This window comes from Geotrypetes seraphini, chromosome 2, assembly GCF_902459505.1.
Source record: "Geotrypetes seraphini chromosome 2, aGeoSer1.1, whole genome shotgun sequence".
In the NCBI taxonomy this organism is placed as follows: Eukaryota; Metazoa; Chordata; class Amphibia; order Gymnophiona; family Dermophiidae; genus Geotrypetes; species Geotrypetes seraphini.
The window spans coordinates 440,162,777-440,187,363 of record NC_047085.1 but is presented as its reverse complement, the minus strand read 5'-3'; the positions used below and the strand labels follow the sequence as shown (position 1 = coordinate 440,187,363).

The 24,587-nt window shown below is 42.9% G+C and overlaps 1 protein-coding gene across 17 annotated transcripts in view; it reads right to left on the bottom strand.

Moving 5' to 3' along the window:
* Positions 1–24,587, bottom strand: part of KIAA1217 (KIAA1217 ortholog) — a 1,295,419-nt gene that overhangs the window by 26,564 nt on the left and 1,244,268 nt on the right. For all 17 annotated transcript variants that reach the window (XR_004538150.1, XR_004538149.1, XM_033931366.1 and 14 more), the window contains 5 exons: positions 24,398–24,545; positions 22,459–22,924; positions 20,457–20,625; positions 5,337–5,482; positions 4,102–4,248 (listed from right to left, as the gene is read on the bottom strand). Coding sequence is in view for 15 of the 17 variants with exons in the window: in XM_033931366.1 (XP_033787257.1) it covers positions 4,102–4,248; positions 5,337–5,482; positions 20,457–20,625; positions 22,459–22,924; positions 24,398–24,545 (1,076 nt within the window). In the remaining 2 variants the exon portion in view is untranslated. The remainder of the gene's footprint in view (positions 1–4,101; positions 4,249–5,336; positions 5,483–20,456; positions 20,626–22,458; positions 22,925–24,397; positions 24,546–24,587) is intronic.

Sequence of the window (24,587 nt, the reverse complement as noted above, 5' to 3'; positions counted from 1 at the left end):
AGACCAATGGTCCATTGTGCCCAGCAGTTCGCTCACGCGGCGGCCCTCTGGTCAGAGACCAGCGCCCTAACTGAGACTAGCCCTATCTGCGTATATTCTGGTTCAGCAGAAACTTGTCTAACTTTGTCTTGAATCCCTGGAGGGTGTTTTTCCCTATGACAGACTCCGGAAGAGCGTTCCAGTTTTCTACCACTCTCTGAGTGAAAAAGAACTTCCTTACGTTCGTACGGAATCTATCCCCTTTCAATTTTAGAGAGTGCCCTCTCGTTCTTCCTACCTTGGAGAGGGTGAACAACCTGTCCTTACCTACTAAATCTATTCCCTTCAGTACCTTGAATGTTTCGATCATGTCCCTTGTTTGAGGGAGAAAAGGCTCAGTTTCTCTAATCTTTCACTATACGGCAACTCCTCCAGCCCCTTAACCATTTTAATCGCATGTATGGCGACCAGTGCTGGACGCAGTACTCCAGAAAGGTTTATTCTTGAGGGTAGCTAAGAATGTAAAGTTAAAAAGCAATGTCAATCTATAGCTCAGGGCTTAAATTAAATTCCAAAGGCGTCAGTAAAAAGGAAGCCTTTGAGAGAGCCTTTAAATCTCTCCAATACCGTCTCCTCTCTTAGATGGATAGGTAAGTGATTTCATTGTTGGGGAGCTGTAACCGAAAAGATTTCATTTCGCCTTTATAACCTTCAAGGAGGGAATTGTAGGAAGTTGCCGATTTGTGGATCTAAGAGTTCTTGAAGTAGTGTGGGGAATAAGGAGCCTGTCCAAAAATGCAGGTAGATTTGTCCGTCTAATTTTGAATGTTAAAGGAGCTTGTTTATAGGAAATTCTATGTTGAACTGGTAACCAGTGAGCATTTTTTAGGAGAGGTGTGACATGGTCATATTTTTTTTGAATTTGTAACACATCACTATCTTGAACAATGGCAGTGCCTGATCCCTAGCAGTACGTGAAAACCAGACTGCTATGTGAAGGGGATGGGATTTGATATACACTTCTCCCTCCGTATCCATAGGAGTTAGGGGCACAGCCGGCCTGTGAATATTAAAAAACTGCAAATAATATTCGGGCCGGTTCTGCCCCTAACCACCGCTTCCCCCGGCTATTTTAACCCCCTGTAAGCCCCCCCCCCTTAAGCCTTATCTGGTGGTCTAGTGAGTTTTCTGGGCAGGAGCGATCTTCCCAGGCTTCTACCCCGTGAAGATCGCTCATAGGGAATAGCTGCCTTGAGCTCCCGTCGTAGACTCAAGAGACCAAGGGAGCTCAAGGAAGCCATTTCCTATGAGCGATCTGCACGGGGCAGGTGTGTGGGAAGATCACTCCTACCCCGAAAACCTGCTAGACCACTAGGTAAGGCTTAAGGGGGGGCTTACAGGGCTTAAAATAGCCCAAAAAATTAAAATGTTTTTTTTTTGTTCAAAAATCGTGAATAACCGAATCTGCGGATGCTGAAACCGTGGATTCAGAAGGAGAAGTGTACTGCCTTTCTGTGGTTACACTCAAAAGTGCTTTATATATGATTTTAGCTTTGTAAACCGGCCAGGTGCATGTCGATGGTCAGTATATTAAAATTTAATTAAACTTATGTACTGGCACTTTTTATACCTGGAGACTTAAGTGATTTGCCCAGAGTCACAAGGAGCTGTGGTGGGAATGGGCCAGGTCAGCCTGCTAAGTAAGGAGATCCACAACTTTTTGATACAGCTTTCAATCCTTAACCCTACTCCTCTGCCCTCCAACTCAGCCCGCTGATTAACCGTTCCCTTGACTGTATCCATGACATTCTCTTTGTCTGTCTTGCCTGTTTAGATTGTAAGCTCTTTTGAGCAGGAACTGTTTTCTTACTCTTTGTGACTCTGTGCAGTGCTGAATGTGTCTTGTAGCGCTATAGAAATAATTAATAGTACGGTAGTGGTAGAAGTAGTACTGTGTACACAGGTAGTACTGTGTACAACCTGCCAAATAATGAGCCCTACCTGTATATCCCTAAGCACTGCTTGGGGCTCAGCCTGCTAAATACAGAGTCTTTCCTGTGTATCTACTGCATTTCTAGAAGTCAGCTTGCCAATAAGAAGCCCTATTGGTATGCCAGTATACACTGCTAGGGATCAAACTGTCAAAATAATGGGCCCTAATTCAGGACACCGCACCTTCAAAAAGATGTAAATAGGATGGAGTTGGCTCAGAGGGCGGCTACAAAATCAGTCAGTGGTCTCTGTCACAAAGCATATGGGGACAGAGAGAGACCTTAATATGTATACTCTGGAAGAAAGGCAGGAGAGGGGAGATACGATTGAGACTTTTAAATAGCATTAATGAACAGGAGGAAAGCCTTTTTCGAATGAAGGAAAACTCCGGAATGAGAGGGAATGGTAAGAATTAAGAGGCTATAGGCTCAGGAGTAAGCTAAGAAAATGCTTTTTTTTTTAATGGAAAGAGTGGAAGATGTGTGGCATAGTCTCCTGGTAGAGGTGGTGGAGACAAACTGACTGAATTCAAGATAGCATGGGACAAGAATGTAGGATTTCTCAGGGAGAGAAGGAGATAGTGGATGTTGCGGAAGGGCAGACTGAATGGGCCCTTTGGCCTTTATCTGCCGTAAGTATCACTTGCTAAATATGGAGCCTTGCCTGTGTATCACGATGCATTGCTAAGGGTCTGCCTGCCAAATAAGAAGCCCTATTGGTATCTTTCTATGCACTGCTAGAGGTCAGCCTATCAAATAAGGTGCTGGAGGGAGGAAGGAAAAAAAAGGGCTTTTTTTTTTTACATAAGGAGCCGTTTTTGTTCAGCTACTTTGTGTGCATTTCATGGCAATTTTACAGTGCCATTTCCACACTAAAACCCACGTTATTCTGGAAGCAAGATTAGTGTAACTAAACTAGAAGTGAACTATCATGCTATCTTGTTACATCTGCCCTGTAGCGTGGTGGATACATCCCACAGCTTTCCAGTATGACCAGTATGGAGGACCCTCAGGGGTGGGAAAGTGAAGTCGCAGCTAGAGATAGTTTTACCAGACGTCTGGACATTTCCTTCTTTTTGAGGACATGTCTGGGGGTCCGGACAGCTTTTCAAAACCCGGCATTTTGTCCGGGTTTTGAGAAGCTTCCCGTCAAAGGGGCATCTGCGCATGTACAGATGCAACGTGGTGACATCATGCGCACACGCACGAGTGTGCCTGACATCATTGCGTAGCGTCCGCGCATGCATGGATTTTTTTGGGGGCAGGGCTGGGGGGCAGAATGGGGCGTGACATGGGCAGAACAGGGCGAGTCTGGGGGGCTGTGGCCATGGGTCCGGACTTTACTTTGGGAAAATCTGGTAATCCTAGCTAGAGATCATGTAGTGCTTGCTGAATTTCAATACCTGCTCAACGTTAGCAACCGAGATGGAAGAACATAAGAACATAAGCAATGCCTCCGCTGGGTCAGACCTGAGGTCCATCGTGCCCAGCAGTCCGCTCACGCGGCGGCCCAACAGGTCCAGGACCTGTGCAGTAATCCTCTATCTATACCCTTCTATCCCCTTTTTCAGCAGGAAATTGTCCAATTCTTTCTTAAACCCCAGTACCGTACTTTGCCCTATAACGTCCTCTGGAAGCGCATTCCAAGTGTCCACCACACGTTGGGTAAAGAAGAACTTCCTAGCATTCATTTTGAATCTGTCCCCTTTCAACTTTTCCGAATGCCCTCTTGTTCTTTTATTATTCGAAAGTTTGAAGAATCTGTCCCTCTCTACTCTCTCTATGCCCTTCATGATCTTGTAAGTCTCTATCATATCCCCTCTAAGTCTCCTCTTCTCCAGGGAAAAGAGACCCAGTTTCTCCAATCTCTCAGGGTATGGAAGGTTTTCCATCCCTTTAATCAGACGAGTTGCTCTCCTCTGGACTCTCTCAAGTAACGCCATGTCCTTCTTAAGGTACGGCGACCAATATTGGACGCAGTACTCCAGATGCGGACGCACCATTGCCCGATACAACGGCAGGATGAGTGAAGTTCTGCCTCTCTTTGAGATATACTCTCTGCTTTTCAGTCTGTAAGCAGATACAGAACCCATGCTGGTGAGCTGTGGGCTGAGTCTAAGCAAATCACTACCTGTAATTCTGCCATGATTCGCTCCCCTTCTTCATCTTCATCCTTTAAGGGCGAGGCGATAGGAGTCTTCGATGGCAACGCTGGACCTTCTGATAGAGATTTTGTCATCTTTGACTGCAGAACAAGACCAGCCTCCTCATTAGGCTCCTTGAGAGTTTAAGAAACACAAAGCAAATAGTATGTACATATTTCCAGTGTGTTATTTCTACTGCATAACAGGTCTACATAGCAACAAAGGATTAAATTCTATAAATGGCGCCATAAAAATCAGTGCTAACTTAAAAATGCACTATTCTATAAATGTTATGTGTGTTCTTATGTCCCACGTACCACAACAAGTTGATACTAGAAGATTAAAGCCTGGAGGAAAAGATCTCAGATTCACCTACTGGGGATCATATATAGTTCACCCCAGAGTATAATGGTGACAAATATCCATCATTGATTAAAAACCTCCAACCTATCCTATAAAAATTATTTATTTATTTATTATTATATTTTTCTTTTTGTGATAACATAATAATTAGTAGTTGAATGAATATAATAATAAACAAATTTCCGAACTAAACTATTCAGCAAATAACTTCATTTGAATTTATCCAAGTAAAATACAGAAAAAGTGAACAACTTGGTGTGGTACGTGTGATTATTTTGTTGATACACATCTTTCACTATTTTTTGCTTGTTCTTATGTCCCACTACATCAGGGGTAGGGAACTCCGGTCCTCGAGAGCCGTATTCCAGTCGGGTTTTCAGGATTTCCCCAATGATTATGCATTGAAAGCAGTGCATGCAAATAGATCTCATGCATATTCATTGGGGAAATCCTGAAAACCCGACTGGAATATGGCTCTCAAGGACCGGAGTTCCCTACCCCTGCACTACATCCTCACACTAGGCGAGTTTGAGGTTACAATCAGTAGTAAATTCGTTACATAGCAGAGGAAGTGCAATGTAAAAATTGGTAATGGTTCTTCTATTACATAGTAGGAAATACTATATATAAATTAGATATAGACCTTGTACATTAACATAGATTTCTGGCATTCAAAGTTAGGCGCCATTTATAGCATAGCTTTGCATCAAGAACTGGGCCTAACTTTAGGAAAGTACTTCTAACTGCATCTTCTCCTCATTACTTTTACAGCCTAGATACTGCAAATCTTGTGCGAGATTGAGTCAAGTTGTAGTTCTTAGCCAGTATTTCAGTGAATGAATAGTTTGTATCATTCAACCTTTGAATTCTCCTTTTTCATTGTGTAGATGACGTCTCCTGCTCTTGCACCTGGTCCAGATCCTGGCGGATAGATGCGACGTGGAGGAGGTGGTGGTGGAGACTTCCCAACTTTATCATGATCTTGATCTACAGCGGGACTCTCCTCTGTAAAATTCATTGCATAAAAAATATAAATACATAAAAGACAAAATCTTAAGAACTTCTATGGTGCTAAAGCAACCCTGGAAGCTCTAAGGTCATTATATAGACTTCTCTACCTGTGAAGCCCAACTTACACATGAAAAATGCTTTCAAAATATTATACAATGGCATATGGCTGTAAAAGTACATGCATGGAAAGTGTGTGCCTAGTTTTACATGACCTGCATGCACTATTCCCTTCAAGCTGAGTGGGAATCCTCCAACTGCACTGCTACTAGTGGAGAGCGATGCTTCAATATTGTGTTTTTAGTCACTAGTGACAGGCATGTACCCTGGAGTCCTGCAGAGCTTGCTTGTACTTCACTATTGACAATGTGATCGTGAAACAGCGCTCCCTACTGGCAGGACTGCAGGTGGAGGACTCCTGCTCAACTTAAAGGGAACAGTGCCTACATGGAGACATTCCTAGATACACAATTTGAGAGAAGCAAAGGGAGAATTATAATGTACTGTATTTGTCTATTTTATACCTCATTTTATCTGGGGCTCCTCCCTTTATGTAGGTCCTCTAACCCTTTTTTTGGCACATTTAAACTGGCATGCTTTTAATTAAGTAATGTTTTGAGCTCTATGATTTGCTATTTTTGTTGGCATTCTTCTATGCCAGGGGTAGGCAATTCTGGTCCTTGAGAGCCGGAGCCAGGTCAGGTTTTCAGGATATCCACAATGAATATGTATGAGATGGATTGGCATGCACTGCCTCCTTGAGATGCAAATCTATCTCATGCATATTTATTGTGGATATCCTGAAAATCTGGCCTGGCTCCGGCTCTCGAGGACCGGAATTGCCTACCCCTGCCTCTATGCTATTGACAGTTTTATAAAATAGATAGGCTTAGGCCTCCTATGTAGACAATGACATGGGGACAAAGTTTCTCCCTAATCTCACCCCGTCCCTGCAAACGGAAACTCCATCCCTGCAACAGTACAAAATCTCATTCATACAAAAAGTGAGCAATAAACCTATGGTTTTTGTCATGTGCAAGAGAGGATGGAGTTTGAGTTTACGTGGACGAGGTAGGGACAGGACAAACTTTGTCCCCGTGTCATTTTCTACTCCTATAGAGGTGTGCCTGGGTATTTGTGTGCTATGGGAATTAGCATAGGAGAGCTTATGATTCTTTTTGACAAGCAGGCAGAAAACAAGCACCTTTTTACTGAAGCATCAAGGAAGTAATTTTACAAGAATCCTGAACATGTAAAAGAGCATTTCTCATGCTCAAGTACTGTAAGTACCTAGAAAACTGCCTGAGGTATATGCGATGCATAGTAACCTTTTTATGCTAGTAGATGTAGGCATTCAAGGGGGGTGGGAAAGGTTAGAGAACTGGCAGGAGGGTAGGACCAGCACTTACACATGTATTTTATGAAATGTAAACATTTGCAGAAGAACATACAGTAGACGCTCAGTTAACTTGCACCCATGTGGATTGGTAGATGCCAGATAAATGTAGTTTCTGGTTGTTGTTTTTTTTAATAAATCTTTATTCATTTTTAATTCTTACATCAAGTGAATTATACATAATAAAAACAATTTTCACATATCACTGGTTGTTTCTGGTTGTTTGACAATTACTATTAAAAATAGGCAACATGGGTCCAGAAATACAAACACTCTCAGATCTTTTCAGTGAAAACCACTTATACAGGGCCTGGACAAGCACTTCCATTTTCGGTGTAGGAAAAGTGATGCTTCTCTACACTCTTGTCACTCTCTGACTTAACATAAAACTCCTTTATCTTCTGAGACTGAGCCTTAATGTCATAGATCGTTGATGAACCGACATTAAATTCCTCTATGAGCACTGCACGACTCTCACCTTTCTCAAGCCTCTTGCTTCTTCTTCAGAGTAAACACTATACGTTTACACTTACTTGGGACCTGTTTCGGCACACTTGAGTAACAATAGATCCCAACCGACCGGTAAGTTTACACATGGTGAATGGGCAGCAGTGGGAGACAAACATGTGGTGTACGAAGTGTAGACTTAAAGCATGGTGCACCAAGTTTAAACTTACATTTCCACTAGAAAATGATTTTATTTTAATTTTTATTTAAAGTATTATTTCTTCAAACTTTTTTTGCTGGCTGCTTAAGAGTACCAGTTGCTTGAGTTCCCATAAGACAACTTAATGGAGAGTCCAGTGTACATGCACAAAGTTACTCTTGCCTTGCAGAACACGTCATTTTGTGCAGGAGCTTTCAAGCAGGTTCTTTTGTATGGGTTGATAAGTGTGTATTATTAGCCAGGTGTAACATACGTTCCCTGCCTAGGCATCCTCTGTAAATATTAAGAGACCAATATTCAAAGCAAGTTCTGAGTTTGCAAAATCCACTTCTCCATATATTTTCGGTTAGTTATGGCTAAATTCAGGCCATTCAGTTGGTATACTAAAAGGCCAGCACCGGAAGGGAGTGAAGATGGAGCCAATACTTATCTGTTTGCTGGAGATATTCAAGTACTAAACGGATAAGTTATCCACGTGGAAGGGCATTTTAGAAAGTACTGTACATGCAAAAGAGAATTCCAATGTCCAAGTCAGGAAGTGTGGAATTCTCAACACTATTTTACAAGAAGCTCTGCAAACGTGAAGCCTCTGGTAAAACAGGAGCTGGGCTGCAGCCCCATCCCCTCCATGTCCAAAAAGTGCAGCAATTTCTTAATTAAGTCTTCAAAATCTACCTAAATATTAGATAATTTTCTTCTGACTGGACTTTCTTTGGAAGGAACAGCAAAGGATTTGAGATCATTCAAGAAAAAGCTCAAGATCATGTCTTTACAACCCCACAACCCTTAATCGAGGGAAAAAAAGAGCTTAAAATTATCCCCAGACCTTAAACTAGGGGTTTGTGGCCAGAGACTGGCCAGGTAGCTGTAATCTAGATCATGTGCAGACTAGGCAAGATGGGGAGGGTTTTGATAGAAGCTCTAGTGACAGGTTGGTTCGATTAGGCTGGAGTGGACTTCAATGGCAACTCCCGCAATGGGACTTCTATGGTTTATTGCTCAGAAATATTAAAGAAAAGACAATTTAACCAAAAATATATTGTATAATGAGTGAGACTATTAGGCAGACTGAATGGACTGTTCAGGTCTTTATCTGCTGTCATTTACTATATGTAACTATTTATCTGTGGTTGGAAGACATGAATGTGATATAATGTTTGGAGAGGGGTGACAACAAAAGGCTTTAATAAGCACATTGACTGGACTTTATACCAAGCTAAGCCTTCTTACGGACATATGAAATATTTTTAGTCAGTTCGAGGAGCACCACATGCGATTTCTCTGAATGAATTATCCTGCTTAAACTGGCTTGAAAGTCAGAGACAGTCATCTTTCTTACTGACTCAAGGTATTTTCAGCTGATCCCAGCCAGCTAGAAACAGCTGCCAAACATAAGAACATAAGAACATAAGCAGTGCCTCCGCCGGGTCAGACCATAGGTCCATCCTGCCCGGCAGTCCGCTCCCGCGGTGGCCCAAACAGGTCACGACCTGTCTGAATCACCAGAAGGGGCCCCCTTGTCACCTTGGTTTCTCATTGAAGTCCTATCTTCCCATCGTAGTCCTAACCCTCCGGTCTTGCACATACATGACCTGTTGGGTTTCTATACTTATTACCTGGTTAGCTTTCTATACCTGTGTTACATCCCAGCACCTCTCTCAGTATCCCACGATCCCTTTATCCCTCAGGAATCCGAACAATCCCTGTTTGAATCCCTGTACCGTACTCTGCCTGATCACTTCCTCCGGTAGCGCATTCCAAGTGTCCACGACCCTTTGGGTGAAACATTCCTTGATCTTACAAAGTTCTCTATACTGGAGTCAAATGGGCAGCAAATTTGTAGGTCATCTGCATAACCCTGAAACCTGAAACTGAAGAATTACATGCTGAAGAAATGACATAAGTACGTAAATATTTAAGGTGTCAATATTCAAAGCCAGTTATGCGTCTGCCAGCAAATGGTGAATGCATAACCCATTTATCCATTATTTTTAGATATCATGACAGCATTTCTAGAAATGGGTGCCTGGAATTAGGCAGCAGGAGAGTGCCTATTAGAAGTATCTTCTATAAAGGTTCCTATTTTCCTTTATACAATGTTAGCATAGTCTAGGAAATACTAGCATTATTAGGAAAGGGGAAGTAAAGAAGACCAAGAATATTATTTATTTTGTTTAAAAATTTATTACTCGCTACATCCTGAAGTTCTGTGCGAGTTATAAAGTTACATTCATAATTTAAAAATCTACTACTATAAGACAATAACATAGAGGGGCATAATCGAAAGGGACGTCTAAGTCCGTTTGCGTCCATCTCGAAAGATTACTTCGCCACTGTTCTAAGTTTGATCACATCACACCGCTTCTGAAATCAGAACACATCCTTCCGGTGTCATATCACATCCCTTTCAAATATAATATTCTTTCTCACCAGATTCTATCAAGTGGTCTTCCCTCCTTTTTATATTGGCTCCTGGTTCCATACTCGCTACAAAGAACCCTACGCTCTTCACAACAGCAGTTATTAGTTGTTCCTTCATTCTGACAACTTTTCCTTGATTTCCATATGAATTCTTCATTTTCTGACATGGCTCCTACTCTCTGGAGTTCTTTGCCTTTTTATCTCCGTTCAGAAAAATCATTTGCGACCTTCAAGATATAATTAAAGGCATACTTCTGTTCTTAATTTGCTTTCCTTTGATGGCAATTTTTCCCAAAAGTTGCATTCCTGGCTTTATCAAATCAGTGTGGGCAGAACTAATTTGCTGTTTCATCCCTCTCTCCAATCTTTTTGTTTTTATTGTAACCGCTGATTCCCTACTTTCCTCATGTTCTCAATTGTATTTTACGTTTTGTTTAATTTTTTGTTTCCTACTTTATTTAATTTTTACCTTATTTTAAATTTTTATAGTAAACCACTTAGATTTACCTTTGTTTTTTATATTTGTGGTATATTAAATAAATTGAAATTGAACTGAGGTCTACTAAACCCTGAGTGGTGTAAAAGGGTAAAAGTAAATCAATCTTTTACTCTTTCAAAAATTACAGAGACTAGGGGGACGCTCATTAAAGTTACATGGAAATACCTTTAAAACACTCAATAAATAGTTAAGCTCTGGAACTCGTTACCAGAGGATATAGAAACATAGAAACATGATGGCAGATAAAGGCCAAATGGCCCATCCAGTCTGCCCATCCACAGTAACCATTATCTCTTCCTCTCTAAGAGATCCCACGTGCCTATCCCAGGCTTTCTTGAAATCAGACACAATCTCTGTCTCTACCACCTCTTCCAGGAGACTGTTCCACACATCTACCATCCTTTTTGTAAAAAAGTATTTCCTTAGATATGGTAACAGTGGGTTTAAAACAGGATTATACAATTTCCTGGAAGAAAAGTCCATATTCTGCTATTGAGAAAAACACGGGGGAAACCACTGCTTGCCTTGGTATCGGTAGCATGGAAAGTTGCTGCTTTTTGAGTGGATTGGCCACTATGGTATGCAGGATACTGGGCTAGACGGACCATTTGTCTGACCTTGTATGAGCATGGCTACCATATGGCTCCAGAAAAAAGAAGACGGATTGAGATATCCGGATTGTACTTCCACTGAAAGCAATGGAAGTAAAGAGGACAAATAGAGAAATCTGAGTTTTACTTCCTTTGAAAACAATGGAGGTAAAACCTGGATGTCTCAATCTGTCCTCCTTTTTCTGGAGCCAAAAGGTAGCCCTACATATGAGTGTTATGTTCATTTGTTTATTTATGCTGGCTTTTACAAAGCCACGGTAGAAGTTTCTACCACAGGCCAGTGAGGTAAATGCTCGGACGCTCATAGAATTCTTATGAGCATCGTTGCATTTACTTCGCCAGCCTGCAGTAGAAACTTCTACTGTACCTTTGTAAAAGGAGCCCTTAGTTCTTTGGCCCATCCTCCCCACAAAAAGCTCAGGGTGCGTTATAACATTTACATACATAATAATAAGATTCTATTTATGGTGCCTAAATTTACAGATGGATCAAAAATGTGAATGCAAATTGATTAGTTAACAAAGCCATTAACTGATGTCAGCAATTATTGCAGTTAATTGGCAGTAATTAGATTTTGTGTGTGCATTTTCCCTTGTACTTTTCTACAACCCTGCGTACCTAAATCCCCTAGCATGCAACTCAAAAGGGGACAAGGCCAGGGAATGGTAGGGGCATTCCAAAAATGAACATGCACAGTTATAGAATACAGTGGTACCTTGGATTATGAGCATAATTATTATTATTATTATTATTATTATTATGTTCTTATATCCCGCCATACCCAAAGAGTTCTAGGCGGTTTACATCCATTACATTAGGATCCGGTCTGAACCCGGATTTACAAAAATTTTGTCGGAATTGCAGGTAGCGTGGAAGGAAGCAAAGTAGTTTTAGCACAGGTTTATCGTAGTTGGGTGAGAAGATAAAATGGAGGGTGTGGGAAACCAGCGGAGGGGGGGGAGAGGGATGTGGGGGTGGGGGGGTTGGAGTGTATGCGGGGGGTGAGGATTAAGGGTCTTGTTCGCGGAAGAGGTGTGTTTTGAGAAGTTTTCTGAAGTCTAGGTAGGTCGGGGCCTCTAGCATCATTTGGGCTAGCCAAGGGTTCAGCTTGGCCGCCTGGAAGGCGAAGGTTTTGTCGATGAATCTTTTGAGCTGGCATGATTTTATGGAGGGGAAGGTAAACAACTGGATTCTGCGGGATTTCTTGTTGGTGCAATACATGTTGAAATGTGGGGAGAGGTATTTTGGTGAGAGACCAAATACTGTCTTGTAACAGATGCAGGCGAACTTGAAGAGGACTCGGGATTCGAAGGGTAGCCAGTGCAGTTGGTGGTAGAAGGGGGTGATGTGTTCCCATTTGTTCAGGCCGAAAATTAGGCGGACAGCTGTGTTTTGAATCAGTTTTAGTCTTCTGGTGATTTTCTTTGTGGAGCTTAGGTAGATGATATTGCAATAATCCAGTATGCTGAGGATAGAGGATTGAACTAATAGTCGAAATGCAGTGTCATCGAAGTATTTCTTTATGGTACGGAGTTTCCAGAGTGCTGAAAGGCCTTTCTTGACAGTGAGGTCTGTGTGATTTTCTAGGGATAGATGTTTGTCAAGCGTGACTCCTAGTATTTTTAATGTTTGTTCGAGTGGGAAAACCAATCCTTTCACCTGGATTGTGGTGTCTTTGATTTTGTCTTTGGGGGTGGCTAGAAAGAATTTTGTTTTGTCTGGGTTGAGCTTTAGTTTGAAGGAGAGCATCCAGAGTTCTATCTGGCTGAGTATGCTAGTTATGTAGTTGAGAAGATCCTGGGATAGACTGGTTAGAGGGATGACAATTGTGATGTCATCTGCATAGATGAAGAATTTGAGCTTAAGTTTGTGAAGGAGGTTACTGAGGGAGGCGAGGTAGATATTGAATAGGGTGGGGGATAAGGGGGAGCCTTGTGGTACACCGCAGGAGTTCACCCAGCTGTAGGAGAGGTTGTCATTTTTGTGTACCCTGTAGGATCTGTTTCGTAGGAACCCTTGGAACCAGCTGAGTACCCGGTCGGAGATTCCAATGTGGGCCAGGCATTCCAGGAGAATAGTGTGGTCAACTAGGTCAAACGCACTGCTTAGATCAAATTGTAAGATCAGGGCGCTGGAGCCCCGACTGAAGAGTATGTGCAGGTGGTCTAGTAAGGAGGCGATGATGGTCTCTGTGCTGTGGTCCGTGCGGAAGCCCGATTGATTGTCGCTTAGGATATTGAATTTTTCCAGGTATGCGGAGAGTTCTGCTTTTACTGCCCCTTCCGCGATTTTGGTGAATAGTGGTATGTTAGCTATTGGTCTGTAATTGGAAGGTGCGTTGGAAGAGTCCTTTATGCTTTTTATGATTGGGGTTATTAAGATATGTCCTTGTTCTGGAGGGAAGTTTCCTGCGGATAGTAGGGAGTTGACCCATAGTAGCATGTTAGCTTTGAAGTAGATCGGAGCCGTTTTCATCACATTTGGGGGGCAAGTATCTAGTTTGCAGAAGGATTTGGTGTATTTGTTGTAATATTTGTTGAAGGTTTTCCAGTCGATTGTGGTAAGTTGGTTCCAGTTTAGGTCGGATCTAGACCCTTGGTCTGGTTTAGCTATGTCGATGTCAGGGAGGATGGGAAAGAGCTCCAGGGGATTGGTCTTGGTGGGTAGTGCTGATCTTAGTTTTAGGATCTTGGAGTTGAAGAAATCCGCTAGGGTGTTGGCGGTTAGTGTTGAATCTTCCTGGTTGTTAGTGAGTGTTTCAATGTTGTAAAGGTTATTGACGAGTTTGAAGAGGTTGCTGCTGTTGGATGTGATGTTTCCAATTAAGTGTGAGTAGAATTTTTTCCGTTTTTCCTTGGTAAGGTTTTTGTAGGTTTTTAGTTTGAGTCTCCAGGCAGTTCTGAGTTCCTGGGTTCCTGACTTTATCCATAGTCTTTCTGACTTTCTGAGGTCCCTCTTTAACAGTAACAGCTCTGTGTCGAACCATCCCTCCTGATTTGTGGTTCTGATGTGGCGAGTTTTTAAAGGGGCTATTTCATTTAGGATGTTAGTGCTGTCAGTGATCCAGGCGGACATGAGTTGATCTATTTCTTCGTCTTGTTTTATGTGGGTGTCATAGCGAGACCAGAATTCCTCTGGGTCTATCTTTCCTCTAGTAGTGTGGGTTGTGATGTTTCTTGTTTTGTTGTTTCTTGAATGTTTTTGTTGGCAACCCAAGGAAAAGTCGCATAGTCTGTGGTCGGACCATAGGGAGTCTGTCCAGTTGGCTTGTTTCCAGTATATTTTTGGGTCGGTTAGCTCGTTGGAGGAGAATGTGACCAGGTCTAGCTGATGGCCCTTTTGGTGAGTTTTGGTTGGGGGGGGTTTGAAGAAGCCTAGTTGGGAGGTGAGTGACCAGAAGTCGGCAACTTCTGGTTGGTCCGCTTGCTCAAGGTGGATGTTGATGTCTCCGCATAGAAGGTTGTAAGGACTTGTTAGATAATTAGTTAGTAAGGCGTCAGCGAGGTCCTCTTTGGCTAGGGACCATTTTTGGGGTGGGATGTAGAATAGAGTGATAGTTAGCGAGGAGGCAAGGGATTTAGAGGTGAGTGAGATGGTTAATATTTCTGCGTTGGGAGAGGATTTGGTGTTGAGTGCCGTACAATTAAGCTGATCTCTGAAGATTATTGCTAGGCCTCCTCCTCTTCCTCGAGTTCTGGCCAGGGAGAGGATCTTGTATCCTGCGGGTAGGCAATCTTTGATTATAATATCCTTGTCTGATAGTAGCCAGGTTTCGGTGAGTAGTATGAAGTCGGGGTTGGTATCCGTCAGCCAGTCTCTGATTAGAATGGCTTTGTTCCTCATGGATCTAATGTTTAGGTAAAAGCCTAGTAGGTTCTGGTGGTTTGGGTGGTTGGCTGGGGCATAGTGGGAGTAGGCCAGTTTTTTTAGTGTTCTAGGTTTTTTTGAGCTGGGTTTGGTGGGTTTGCGGGGGGGTGGAGGATTTGGGAGCCGTATTAGGTGAGAATGTGGGGTGTGGGGTGTGAGCGTGGGTACTTTGGGTTTTGGAGGGCGATATAGGGAGAAGTGGACAGGGATGGTGGTTGTGTGTGATGGGTCAGCAGAGCAGATCCATTCCAGGAGCATGCTCGTAATCCAAAATGCGAGTTTCCCCATAGGAAATAATGGAAACTCGTTTTGATAGGTTCCTCGCCCCCCCATGAGAACCGGCATTGCTCCCCCCAAAGGCCCCCCCTGTGACCCGGCACCCTCCCCCCCCCCCGCGATTGGGCACCTCCCCGCCGTGATCCGGCACCCCCCTGCCGCCATTGGGCACCCCCGCCACGATCCGGCACCCCCCCAATGCGATTGGGCACCCCCCGCCGCTTCTTACCGTCACCTGGGCACTGGCACCGGCATGTCCTGTGCTTGGTGCCGGTGCCCGAAGATCGGCCTCCTCTTCTGCTGGGCCTTGAGCTTCTGCGCATGCTCAAGGCCTGCGAGTTCACGTTCTGAACATGAATTCGCAGGCCTTGAGCATGCGCAGATACTCAAGGCCCAGCAGAAGAGGAGGCCGATCTTCGGGCACCGGCATCAAGCACAGGATATGCCGGTGCCGGTGCCCAGGTGCCGGTAAGAAGTGTCGGGGGGTGCCCAATCACGGCGGGGGGGGGGGGGGGTGCACAATCGCGGCGGAGGGAGGGGTGCCAGATCGCGGGGGAAAGGTGCCAGATCGCGGGGGGGAGGGTGCCGGATCGCGGGGGGGGGCGCTTGTAAATCGAGCCACACTCGGTTTCCGAGGTGCCGATTTTGCAAATGTTTTGCTTGTCTTGCAAAACACTCGCAAACTGGTGCACTCGTAAACCGAGGTACCACTGTACTGCCATTCCTGCACCCAAATTTGCCAGCTTTGTTTATTAGAGGGCAAAGAGGTAGGATCTCAGATTTGCGATGGTAGTGAGAAACTCCACCCCCCTTTCATTTTTTCATCCATTAGCTTCCCTCCCTCCCACAGCACAATTCATCCTCTCTTCCATGCTCATATTCTATCAGTCACATCTCATGTCCTCAATTTTCTCACGTGTTCAGTTGCAGCTGCTACAAGGGGCTCATTTTCAAAGCACTTAGAAGAAAAGAGTACTATAGATTTCAATGTGTGTCTAAGTATTTTGAAAATGAGCTCTATAAGAAAATACAGTATTTTCATACCTTTTTCTTTCTTAATATAGTCTAACATCTTTGTAATGTTTATTTTTATTATATTTCATTTAGACTTATTTTTATTTTTCTAGCTTTTTCCCTATTTATTTTTTTTCACATTTGTCCTCCCCTCTGATTTCTAATTTTCTTCTGTTACTCATTTCATTTTCAGCATTTCCTCAATACTTTTCTACTTTATCATCTTTCTTTGGCTTATGTTATAGGTTCCATTTCTTTTGTTTTCTCTTCCTGAGTTTTACTTTTTCCTGTCTATACTCACTCATTCTCCTCTCCTGTTCTTTCACATACAACCTCTTGCTCCTGGCATTCCCACTCATCTCCTCTTCCACCCCTCCTCCTTCCTTCTCTCTCCACTTTTGGCCCTTCTCACTCATCTCCCTTTTCTCATCTCTCTCCTTTTCCTTTTTCTCACCTTCCCTCTCCTCCTTTTACAAAACTCTGTCTTCCACCTTCTCAGCTTCCTTCATCTCCTCCTTCCAGCTCTTCCCATCTCTCAGCTTCCCTTTTTATCCTTGCCCATGCTCTCTTTCACTCCTTTCTCCTGGCACACTCTTTCTCTCCTTCTCCCCATCCCAACCAAGCACACTAACTCTGCCCTCCTGGCAACTCTGTCCCTTCCCCCAATCAGATTAAGCATCTTTCCTTCTTTCTCTCTTCCTCCACCCCTCCCCCCCAAAAAAAAATTAAAAACAAAACAGGTCCTACATCTTTTCCTGTTCTTCCTTTCTAACTGTCCAGAATCGTTCCGTCTCCCTCTCTTCCTCCCCTCCCCGCAAGTCCAGCATCTCTCCCACTTTTTTCCCTTTGCTTTGTTCCACCAATCACTTTGTTCCCTGCTCCTCTGTCATTCCCATGGTCCAGCATGTTCCCTTCTCTTCATGCTGGGGCTCCTTAGCAAGGCAGTGCTAGCAACATTAAAAACAGAACTGAAGCCCATGGAGCTGTCTTGGATCTGTACTGTGACTTTATGTGGTAAAAGAAGGCTGTAAATTTCAGGGGGTGTAGACTGACCAAGAGTCAGAGGACATATCTTATGCTGAAATCTGAAACTGGCAGGTCTCTCAGTGGTTGAAGAAAATGGGTCACATGCAATCGCCAGTAAGAATCTCTTCTGACACACCATAACATTTTATAAGTTGCTTTCTTTTGATATTTCTATGCGTATTCTATATTAACTTTTAATCTCACTGGGGCTACAAGGCACTTATGTGAAAAGTCCAAAAAGTTGCCTTTTGAATGTTCTATAAAAGCAACTATACATCCATATGCCTTTGACCAATGACCCCTCACAGTACACAAAAAATATCTGCTGCAAAGAGTAAAGTCTATGCATGTGCTCATGGAGGGCGCCTGGAGAGAGCCTATTCTATAAAGAACATAGGCACGTAATCTCCTTTATGTAATACTAGTGGAAACACTAAATAGAATAAGAGCCAATGAGGATATGACCATGTAAAGCTCCCGCTAAAAACTGTATTGAGGCGGTAGAGTGGTGGGGCTGAGGCTCTTCAATTATTTAAAAACAACTGATGTGCTTGGAGTTTTGAAATTTTGGAATTGATATATAAACTTTAAGTAGCAAACTGGATTTAAATCATTTTTTGGGACAGTATAACATTTAGGCATGAGCACTTATGCCAGCCATAATACTGGTGTAAATGCTGACACCTAAATCCCAGAGATATTCACGTAACTTACATTCTACCAGTTATGCGTATATGAGTTTTGCCCATGAGTATGTCCCCCTGCAAAACCTGCTTTTGACAAGGTACTACTTAAGAAACTGTAGAAGGGTAGAAGGGGATGTATACAGATGGGTTAAACATTGGTTGGCAAGCAGGAAGCAGCAGGTTGCAGTGAAGGGCCACTACTCAGGCTGGAGAAGGGTCACAAGCGGTGTCCCGCAGGGGTCGGTACTTATGCCGCTGCTGTTCAATGTATTTATTAATTGACCTTGAAACAGGGACAAAGTGCGAAGTTATAAAATTTGCGGATGACACCAAACTCTGTAGCAGGGTCCGAACTGTAGGAGAATGTGAAGAACTGCAAAGGGATCTGACCAAACTGGAGGAGTGGGCAAATAAATGGCAGATGAACTTCAATGTGGAGAAATGCAAGGTCATGCATATAGGGAAAAAGAACCCGATGTTCAGCTACACAGTGGGGGGGGGGGGGGGAGGGTTGGTACTGGGGGAAAGCAACCTTGAAAAGGACTTGGGAGTGTTGGTGGATACAACAATGAAACCGACGGCGCAATACGCAGCGGCCTCTAAGAAAGCAAACAGAATGTTGGGTATTATCAAGAAGGGTATTACATCCAGAACGAAGGAAGTTATCCTGTCGCTGTATCGGGCAATGGTGCGCCCGCATCTGGAGTACTGTGTCCAATATTGGTCACCGTACCTTAAGAAGGACATGGCGATACTTGAGAGGGTTGAAAGGACTATGGCCTCAGAATCGGAGCCTACGCACTGCCAGGGTATAAAAAAGACCAAAAAAGCAACTTAGCTTTATAACTGATTGTACAGAGAAGAGCAGTCACTAGTGTTCATATGCCGACGGACGCGGCCAGCGTTTCGCGGAACTTTACTGATTTAAGTCGTCCGCTGCGTCAGGGCCACCAGGACATTTAAAGAGTCAAGGCTTCAATTACTGCACTTGGTCACACGATTTCAAAGTTATAAAGCTAAGTTGCTTTTTTGGTCCGTCGGCATATGAACACTAGTGACTGCTCTTCTCTGTACAATCAGTTATAAAGCTAAGTTGCTTTTTTGGTCTTTTTTATACCCTGGCTTGCACTTATCTCCATATAACCCCATAGGGGTGGTAATTTCATTTAAATGCTTTTGAAAAAATTTCTAAAAAAATTGCAGGTGTGTGGGCCGATGATTGGAGCAGGAGCGATTATACTACGCAGACTATTCCCAGTTTGTGACTGTTATGGTAGTGCGTAGGCTCCGATTCTGAGGCCATAGTCCTTTCAATCTTCTGGGCTACTAACACTAATGTGCACTGCTAGGTATTTGCAGTATTTAGGTCTGTTTTTCATTATATATTTATATACTGCTGGGTGATTAGTTTTAGGTTAGATACTTGAGAGGGTCCAGAGAAGAGCCACACGAATCATAAAAGGTATGGAAAATCTGTCATACGCTGAGAGGTTAGAGAAACTTGGGCTCTTCTCCTTGGAGAAGCGGAGACTCAGAGGAGACATGATAGAGACTTACAAGATTATGAAAAGCATAGAGAGGGTGGAGAGGGACAGGTTCTTCAGCGTACAGCGTACAAGAACAAGAGGACATCTGGAGAAATTGAAAGGGGACAGGTTTAGAACCAATGCTAGGAAATTCTTCTTCACACAGAGGGTGGTGGATACCTGGAATGCGCTTCTGGAGGGTGTAATAGGTCAAACTACATTATGGGGTTTCAAAGAGGGACTAGATAAATTCCTGAAGGATAAGGGGATTGAAGGTTACAGATAAAGGAGAAAGAAAGGGTATAGATAAAAAAAGAAAAGGGGTTTGAAGGATATAAAGGATTAGGGAAGAACAGGTTCTAGACAAAAGATCACTTTACAGGTCATGGACCTGATGGGCCGCCGCGGGAGTGGACCGCTGGGCGCGATGGACCTCTGGTCTGACCCAGCGGAGGCAAATTCTTATGTTCTTAAACAAAATAGGGATTTCTAGACTAGTGCTTAGATGGGATTTTAACATATGCCATTATTCTATTACATGTGGAAAATGTTTATAAAACTAATTCCTTATTTCTACTGCTCAGTCTCTCAAACACCTGGAGGTTCCATGCTTCCTTTTCTGCCTGCTCCGTCACCAGAAATTTCTCTCCTCGGCTTTTGCGTGGCTATGTTATACAATGAGTGCAAAGTGGAAAAATGCTGAAGATTACTTTTCTACTAACTCAAAGAAACATGGAAGAACTAGATGGATCATCTGTCAAGTAGTACAAAAGATCAATGTGTTCCTCACGCAACACTTGCCCAAAATGTAAACGGCAGAGCTACCTTATACAGAGGAACAAATAACATAATCCTGTTTCATTTGCTATGTACTGTGTGGTTGACATAATTTCTGTATATGAAATACCAGTATTCGAAAGTATACTACTCTATCCCAAGTTTGCTTTAAAGCACAAAACATCTTTAATTATCTCAGTCTTACCTACAACTTCTAATTTGTCCACATCTCTTTTTGGAGGCTGGGGTGGTACTTCCAGGCTTGGGATCGACTTCATGATATTGGCCTGTGCTTCTTCCAAGAGCTTCTCAAACTCCTTTCCATTATAGTGATCAAGATTTTGCCTCTTCTCTTCCCATTTCTTTTCTGCTTCCTGAGCCAAAATAGTAGATGTTCAGTTGTGCACTTCTTTGTAGCTAATGAGATTTCACAGGCACAGTTCAGTTCCACCCTGTGCACATCGCATGCATCAGTATCCTTCAACAACAAGCACTCTCTCACGACTAGGAAGTTGGGACAGGTGCTTTTGGTTTTAAATGGGATCATAGCATGTAACGTTTCACTCTGAAAAGGCTCACTATGTCCAGTTCTGCATACTTCGCTGATTGCTGATCACAGTAATGCAGAAATACTTCTCTTTTTTTTTTTTTTTTTTACAGATTCTAAGCTAAGAAAATTAGACTAAGACTCAATAATCGCAACCAATTTAAATATGCTGATTCACAGCACATGGACACAAAGCTTTGGGTAAGGTCAGAAGGTTCTGTTTAGATCAGAATTTTTCCAAAGGCACAAACTCAGTGGCCAAGGAAGAGGTAGGAGTCCTGCAAATATGTTAACAGGCACATTGCTCACCTTTTCTCTGGCCCTTACTACCCTCTTTGGACGGCATCGCCAAGGAATTAATTTACCCCTTGATCATACCTAGCAGCATCTCCATGAGTCTGATTTAGAGTACGCTTCGACTTTCAAACCCAAGCACTGGATTTCCAGAGCATTAATATTCAAAAACTCCAGTGGCAGAGGAAGCTGCATTTCTCACACCTCTCTCCTTTTCCCATCCCTCTTTCTCAGTCTGATTATCACCATGAAAACATAGGTATAGGAGACACTAACTTCAACTGTGGCAGAATTCTGTGGCATTTTAAAATTTGTAGGAGCTGGAAGGTCAAAGGCCAGAGGGAACAGAAGAATAGGGAAAAGTAGAAGGAAGGGTAGAAGGTCAGAAGGATGCAAGAGAAGGAAGGGTGAAGACAAAGAGGAATCAGGAACTATGGACAGAGGAGAACAAAAGATGGATGGATATGGAATATAGAGCTAGAAGGCGGAGGTACAAAGGTGGGAAAAGAAAAAAGGGCAGAGGGGAAAGAGGCGGGAACAGCAGTGTCACAGGGAAAGATGGCAGAGGAATGTGGCTGTTGAGGAGAGAGTCAGAGGCACACCAGAGAGGGCGGGAAGGGACAGGAGAAGGAAGGAAGAAAGAAGAACAAGGGAAATGAAGTGAAAAAACAAACAAACCCAGAGGTGCTTAGGACAGAATGAAGAGAGGACAAAGGAAGGAAGGGGAGGACAGAGAATCTTGGAAATTGAAGGTGTGAGGACAGTAAACCAGGAGGAGAAAAAGAGATGTCAAGGCCCTGAATTAAGGGATACAGGAAGAGGAGCACAAACAGATCAGAGGAAAGTAAAAGATATTTCAAAATGGATGAAGAGAGTTAAACAAAGGGGGAGAGGATAGTGGAATCAGGAGCAGGAGAAAGAGGGAGGGCAGAAAGCAGGGAAGATGGACTTTTTTGCCTCAGGATTCATCCCCCCCGAGGTCAGGGAATTTCTGATTGAGACCTGGTAAAGAATGCAAATCAAGAATTCCCTAAACCTGGGAGTGGGAAGAAAGACTTCTACCTCATTATGGTAGGTAAATATTTAGCATCAATATTTTTTGCTTTTTTTAAAATGTTTCATTTCAATTGCTTCTCAACACTCCTTTGCAAACTTGGACAAATGAGAGATGATAGTTCAAATACACTCTACAACTAACTCAGTTAACAAGCATCGATACATGCAACTACAGTATACCTACCTAATTGTTCTTTATCATGAATAACAGTTATAAATGGTATCCAAATTTTACCCAAAATTTTGATAAGAGAAAGTTAGGCACGAGTATATAGGCCAGCACAAGGATAAAATCAGAAAAACACCATACCTCTATTGAGACTGCTCTGTTTTTATAACCTGCATGGTGAATTTCTTCAATAAAAAGGCTTTGCACGGTGGACCCATTTACCGCTGCCGTGGGTGATTGAGGAGACTGTACCTCCTGTACTGCGGTTGTCGAGTTCGGCATTTGATGGCCTCCCATCAGAAGGCCAAACGAATGGCTGGCCAACGAGGGGGAATTAGGAGGATGGTTCAACAGGGCCGAGGAGTGCTGGGACTGATGCATGACAACTGGAGAACTCTGTGCGTGGTGAACTGTCATTGCAGGGCAAGGCAGGATTTCCGATTTGACAGAGGAAGTCTGTGATTCAGCAGTCTGAAGGGAGTGCCCCTGGCTGGGAACCGCTGCCTCCTGCTCATAGAGTCCTTCTGCTGGTGCAGCCTTTTCTATGGTAGTGTAGTGAACAGTGTGGGTTGAATTGGTGCCCTTTAGCAGCCCCTCGGTAACCTGTCTATAAAACAAAGAGCACATACAGCAGTAGTAAATAAAACAAACATAATTGCAGGCTTTGTGATGGTGTCATGGTGGTTCTTGTAGCTGTCCAGGATTACTGAGTCAAAATTTCAGTCAATTTGCTGTGGCTTTTAGAGCTCAATGGCTGATAAATCGATCAACGACAACATTGCCTTCATGTAGAATTCTGAGCAGTGTATAGGACCGAGCATTCCGGTTGTTGTTTTTTACCCAAGATTTAGTTGGCCATACAAGCATAGAGCAATCCTTTGTATATTTCCATGACACCGGTGCCATCTACTGGTGATTACAAGCATACCCCTGATGAAGGCTTACATTTAGAAGCTGAAACATGGACCGTGTCGGGGTACAGTAAAAAATGATTAAGGACTCTTTATTAGGCTTGCATTATTTTATGTATATGTTTTAATGATTGAAATACTTTTAATAAATTTACGTTTGCTCTGAAGGCTGATGTGTACAGTCCCTTCCTGACTTCTTTTTGTGTTGTGAAAATCGATCAAACAAACTCAGACATGACACCACCCGGACAGCTGCAAGAGCCACAAGACATTGTACTTAACAACCAGCTGCTCCATAGGGGTTTTGAGACTTTTCAGACCTAAGAGGCAGTATGATGGTGATTCCATTAAATGTAGAGAGATTGCTTGTGAATGGGTGATGAACCTCCATGAAGGATACTGATATTATGCTAAGTTTCCCTCAAATATTATAGCTACAAGTTACTGAAAATTAAAATCTATAAGGCCAATATTGGAAGAGACTGTCTAACTTTTGGAGTTTAAAATTCCAATTCCTTTCATTCCCTGCCAATTTCTGTCCACGAAAATAATAACCTGACAAAAATTTAGCTGCCCGATAGAGGTAATGCTGGATAGATTCCGTGAACATGGTTTTAATTCCCAGACAGTGTTAATATTATCAGCACTGCCTGGACAAAGCTAGCCAGATAATTCAGGCCATCAATATACTATGGCACACTCACATTTCACTCGACCGATGATCAGTTATTCAGCTGGGTCCATTTTAGGCTGAATATTACAGATAATTGAGAGATCTGCTTATAATGGAGGCAGTGGCTATGCAAATCTTTCTCATGCTTATTCATTAGGGATGGCCTGAAAACTAGACTAGTTTATGGTCCTCAAGAACCAGTTTAAAACTTCTGTTTTAGGTAAAACAGTGAAACAAAATCTGAACTGACCCACTGTTGATCAGAGAGAAGATCTAGAATCATATGGAAAGCATTTTTTTAATAAATAGGAATCACTAGGGTGGACCAGACCAACATTTAGCTTCTAGTGTGGTCGATTATCACTAAAGCTGACTGCTGTGAACTGTTTATCACTTAGATGTACACATTTTTACAACAGTCTCTTAGATATTGCCAGGAAGTATGTTTTTGGCTCTAAATTAAAGACCTGCTCAGAGATTTAGGGGAAATAGTCACCTTCTTAAGGTGGTAAGAACATCTGTCATGCTCCGAATTCTTTTCAGCAAACTGTCCAGTTTATGAGGCTCCTCTTTAAGAAATTTCACAGCCTCCACTTCAACACGAAGAACTGCCCGCATTTTATTCTGTAAAGGTGGAAACTCTCCTATAATTAAGAGAACACCACAAAATAAATTTTCAATAATGC